This window comes from Austrofundulus limnaeus, unplaced genomic scaffold (assembly GCF_001266775.1).
Source record: "Austrofundulus limnaeus strain Quisiro unplaced genomic scaffold, Austrofundulus_limnaeus-1.0 Scaffold243, whole genome shotgun sequence".
NCBI lineage: Eukaryota > Metazoa > Chordata > Actinopteri > Cyprinodontiformes > Rivulidae > Austrofundulus > Austrofundulus limnaeus.
Genome location: NW_013952645.1, coordinates 270,838 through 275,588, shown reverse-complemented (window position 1 = coordinate 275,588; position 4,751 = coordinate 270,838). Strand labels below are relative to the sequence as shown.

General features: G+C 39.7%; 1 protein-coding gene across 2 annotated transcripts in view; it reads right to left on the bottom strand.

Annotated features, from left to right (window-relative positions):
• LOC106525824 (LIM domain-binding protein 3) overlaps window positions 1-4,751 on the bottom strand; it is a 99,051-nt gene that overhangs the window by 32,696 nt on the left and 61,604 nt on the right. For both annotated transcript variants that reach the window (XM_014020169.1, XM_014020168.1), the window contains exon 6: window positions 2,194-2,370. In XM_014020169.1, coding sequence (XP_013875623.1) covers window positions 2,194-2,370 — 177 coding nt within the window. The remainder of the gene's footprint in view (window positions 1-2,193; window positions 2,371-4,751) is intronic.

The following is a 4,751-nucleotide window of genomic DNA, read 5'->3' as shown; positions in this document are numbered from 1 at the left end:
AGGGGTCTGTGAGTCAGAGAGGGGTCTGTGGGTCAGAGAGGGGTCTGTGGGTCAGGGAGAGGTCTTTGTGGGTCAGGGTCATCTGAGGAAGAAGCAGATGAAGGGATTTGCGCACGGGAACTTTTATTTAAGATTTAAGTTTTTTATTTCAAAGGTCCTCATGGCTCAGCAGCAACAGAAGCATAAATATTACTGTTAAGAAAGCTGATGACAAAGCTGAATAAAAATCTAAGTCTGATGAAGGTAAATTAAATATCTGACAGTGATCATTACACAGTGTGGCTCTAATTCCTCACTTCACCATCTGTGTCGCAGTTTCACGTCTCCAAAACGAGCGTCCGCATGGGTCAGAGCTGGCGTGAGGCTCCGCACATTTTCATGTCAAGTTTGGATTTTATAAATCACAACCTCGGTGTAAAAAGTGGTGTACGAAAGTTTCTGGGCTCATATTGTGCGTACGCCAGTTTTATAAATCTGACCCCTGGTCTTTTTTGATATGCTAAATGACCACCTTCTCACTGGAAAAAACTGACTTTGATCCAATGTGGTGGCTTTCAAGATGGCGGCCATGTTCTGGACACAGCTTAAAAGGTAGGTCCCCTCACCAATTACTTGCAGGGGTATTCAGATATTTTCCTGTTTGTTTCTAAAATAAAAGGGTGTCCTGTGTCTTTTGACTCACGCTGTATAATAAAATAGGCTAAAAACAAGAAAATAGACACAAAATCTTTATCTTTTTTTGTACAGAGAACTAAAATTGGAGTTTTTAGCCAGCCTTAGACACTCCACCTCTAGTTGGCCGAGCAAACATTGAACACAACAACACCCACCCAGCTTTCTGTGTCTCACTTGTTCACTTTAAGCAGTTAGCTCGCAGTGGAAGAATTTATGTTTTAGTCGCAGTTATTTTTTTTAAACTTTGTTTTTCCAACCATTGATCTGAAGAAAATGAGGGCAAAAATCAGTGAAAAAATAATTCAGTTATTCATCTCGACCTCTCTCGTCCACTTCAGTCAGCATCCTGAAGTCATTTAATCTCTAAGGTAAATGCTGCACATTATACAGTGTTTACTAAAACCAGTTTACTGCAGTGCATTCTGTTGTATTGTTTTTATACAGTATTTCTTATTTATAAGTACATTTTTCTTATTTAAATCGTGTAACAAAAAACTATGATGTTTTAAGAGGTGTCCAGAACAGATGAACTGAACTTCAATTTCTATGAAGTAAAATGATTTTACATCCGAGTAGTTTGAATTACAAGCTTCACAAAAGTCAGAGCACCACTGTACTTTTAAGTGACTTAGATAGCTAAACATTCAGGAAAACAAAACAGATTTTGTCTTTTAGTTATTTATTTTAAAGACGGAGAGATGATGATGTGAAAACAGCTTTTGTTTGTTCAGACCAATTCACCAGAGTTCAAAGACACGACTTTATTCAGGCTCCCATTTTAACTACTGAATGGTTCACAAAGAGACAAATTGAAGACTGGCTGTAAAAATGTTTTCAGAGGCTTCAAATTTCCTCTATACAGGGTCAATAAAGATATTTTTTCTGTGCACAAACATCTGTCCAAGTCATTTCAGAAGAAAATAGAAAATTGATTGCTTGTGTCCTTTAGTAATCAGCACAAAACACTTTTCCAACATGACTTCTGCTACGCAATCCAACCAAAAACAACAACAGGCATCAAGAAACAAAACCCAAAGAACAAACTGGTTCCTATTTCTGAATAAAACTGACCAATCGTTTGGTGATCACCACATACTTGAATTTAATAATGTTGCTTAGAGTCAAGATGGCAATTTTTCGCAGGACGACAATTATAAAAGCAAACAGGCTGCACACACACAGCTGATAATGTCCATTAAACCATAACCAAACAGCTTCAAACCAATAATCTGACAATTACTGTGACAAAAATAGATTTTTACAGCAAAGTGAGGATAGTGGTAAAAGAAAGGAGTGGATAACACAAGGATTATTTCTGAGTTAGTCAACATCAAAGTCAGAAAGAAACACAAAGAAGGAATAAAAAAATAGAGGAAGAGAGAAGACAACTCAAAGTCTTCAAATATCTGAGTAAAAATGCAGGCAGGAAAGGATGGTGAGGAAAAGCAGAGGAAGATCTGAACATTAGAAAATAAAAAATAATAAAAGGAGAACAGGAAGAGGCGGCAGTGTTCCTACCTGACGTCGTGCCCTTTGGCCTGCGACTGGCCCGCAATGGCGTCCATGATTGCGTCCTGTGAGTACATGCTGATGGGCGTGTTGTACTGAGCGTGAATGATGGTGGCCTTACCGCCGGGACCTTTCACCTCTATGGGTTTGTGGGAGTCCTTCAGCATGCTGGGGTTGAAGCCGGTGCTGATGGGGGTGAAGGAGGAGGGGAAACAGTGAGGAAGAGGAAGGAGGAATGGTTGGTGAGAAACCTTTAGGTGGGAGGAGGAGGAGGTGGTGGTGGGGGTTAACGGGAAGAAGAAACAGGCATGGAGGTCATGCTCACAGCAGACACACAGCAGACGGGGTTATTCAGAAGAGTTTGTTTCTAATCAGGAAAGAAAAACTAAACAAATTTAACAAAGACATAAACTGTTGTTCTCTAAAACCAAACTAAAGATCAAATACTACAACCTTTATGAGAAAATAAACCAAAACATGAGACGGCTGTACTACATAACAAGATTAATTTCTTAATAATGTATTTAATCTTTTACTGAGATGCTCCAAGTGCATTGATTCACCTCCGGATATTCCAGAAAAGTACAACTGAAACAATGCTTTCAGATAGAAAAGTTTAAAGATAAAATGACTGATATGGATCAATTAAAAAAAAAAAACTAACTGATGTTCAAGAAATGTTCAATTGTCAAAAAAACTGTTGATAATTATGCATGAGTCCCCTTACTCGTCACTTCAGTTGTTCAAGTTCGTTCTACAGGCTTGTGCAACAACAATAAAGATTATTCAGTTCTACTTGTTGAGGTATTCAGATGTCATTTTCCCTTTTGTTTCTGAAATAAAAGGCTATCCTTTGAGTTTTGACTCACTCCTTGTGGGTTTAGGTGGGGGACAGACTAACTGTTGTTTGTGGCTTTGCGCCAAATGAAAGTTCAGAGTACCTGGGCTTCTTGGAGTCCTTATGGGGGGTGCTGAAAGGTGCTCCAGCTGAGGGTTCTAGAATACTGCTTCAGCAGCCACTTGCATAGCCACAATTTAATCGGGAGGGTTGTGACTGGGAATAACTGCCTTTATGAATCAAACCTGATCAGTGGTCTGTTAGCTGACTTTAACCACAGAAAACCACGGTTTGACTTAACAAACCCCAAGAGTCTCCATAAGTGGATATGATACCAAACTCTGCAGGCATGTAGATCAATAAGAGACGTTGTGGTGGTGCCATCTGATTGCTGCTGTGTGTTTTAAAACTTGAGAAGCTGAGCTGTCAGTGGATCACCACCTGGTGGTGAGTAGATCAGGTGGCAGTAGAAGATGCTGAACAGTCCCAGTAAACCCAAATGTGTCATGAAAATTTGTTTGGGAGGCCTGGCTGAAGACCTCGTCAGAAAGATCTTCAGCTTCCAGAGGAGGCAGGTGACATGTTTGCTCCATAGTCGATGCAGATGTCCTGAGCTGTGGCCACAAGGTTGTTCTTGTGATGTCCACCGATGGTGAGGGAAGCCATCAATCTGAAGAAGAAGCCCTGGCCTTGTGAGTTGGTAGGACTCCAAAGGCAGTTGAGGGGAGTCAGTGGGACAAATGAGCTGGGGCTTTGGATGCTGCTGAGGCAAACGCTCTGGTCTGAGAGGAGCAGAGGTGTCAAGCAACTAAGTACAAATACTTTGTTACTTTACTTAAGTAGTAATTTTGGTTATTTATACTTTAGTGGAGTAATTATTTTTCAGCCTACTTTTTACTTCTACTTCTTACATTTTAATTCAATTATTTGTACTTTCTACTCTTTACTTTTTAAAAATGCAAAAAGTATTTCATTTCTATTTAACTTTGACTTGTTTCCATTCCATCTTTTCATTGTTCAGAAAAAAATTAATATATATAAATCTATCCAGACACATGGATAGAGTGAATTTGATTGTGGTTGATGAGAAGTGTAAATATGTACCATTCTGGCATCCCATTGGATTGAACTCACTCCATCACACCTGTGTAGTAGTTTCCATTCACTGCTACGTCTAGAATTTCTCCCATAAACAAGGATTTCTTTGGGAGAATTTTCGTCCAATCAGAGAACAGAACGTCGATTTTCTGTAGTGTCCGCTAGTTATTTTATCAATGGCAGTGGAGGAAGTGAATGAAGCCAGTCAATGTTGATAAGGCTTCCAATTGAAATAAAATTTGTCTGATAAAGCAGCAGCTCTCATTTAGTCGTCTCGTTCGGGTCGGTACATTTCTCCTCTCAGTAGGGTTTTTTACAGCCCACGCAATTTCATGTTAGCTTCTTAGCCTAGCCTCTTTCACAGCGACTTACGTCGTGGCCAACCGATCCAATCATTTTAAACTTCAGCAGAGGCCACGCCTCCAGCAAGAATCGTTCCTCTGTAGCTGCGAGTCCAGACCCTCGTACAAAACAAAGTGAAGGACAAGGATCTGATTTTTACCAGGCTAAGTCTAGTCAGTTAATTCCAAAATTTTCAACATTTTAATTTAACATTAGGCTCATTATTGACTTTAGAAGAAAAATTGTGTGTGTATGTGAGTGTGTGTGTGTGTGTGTGTGTGTGTGTGTG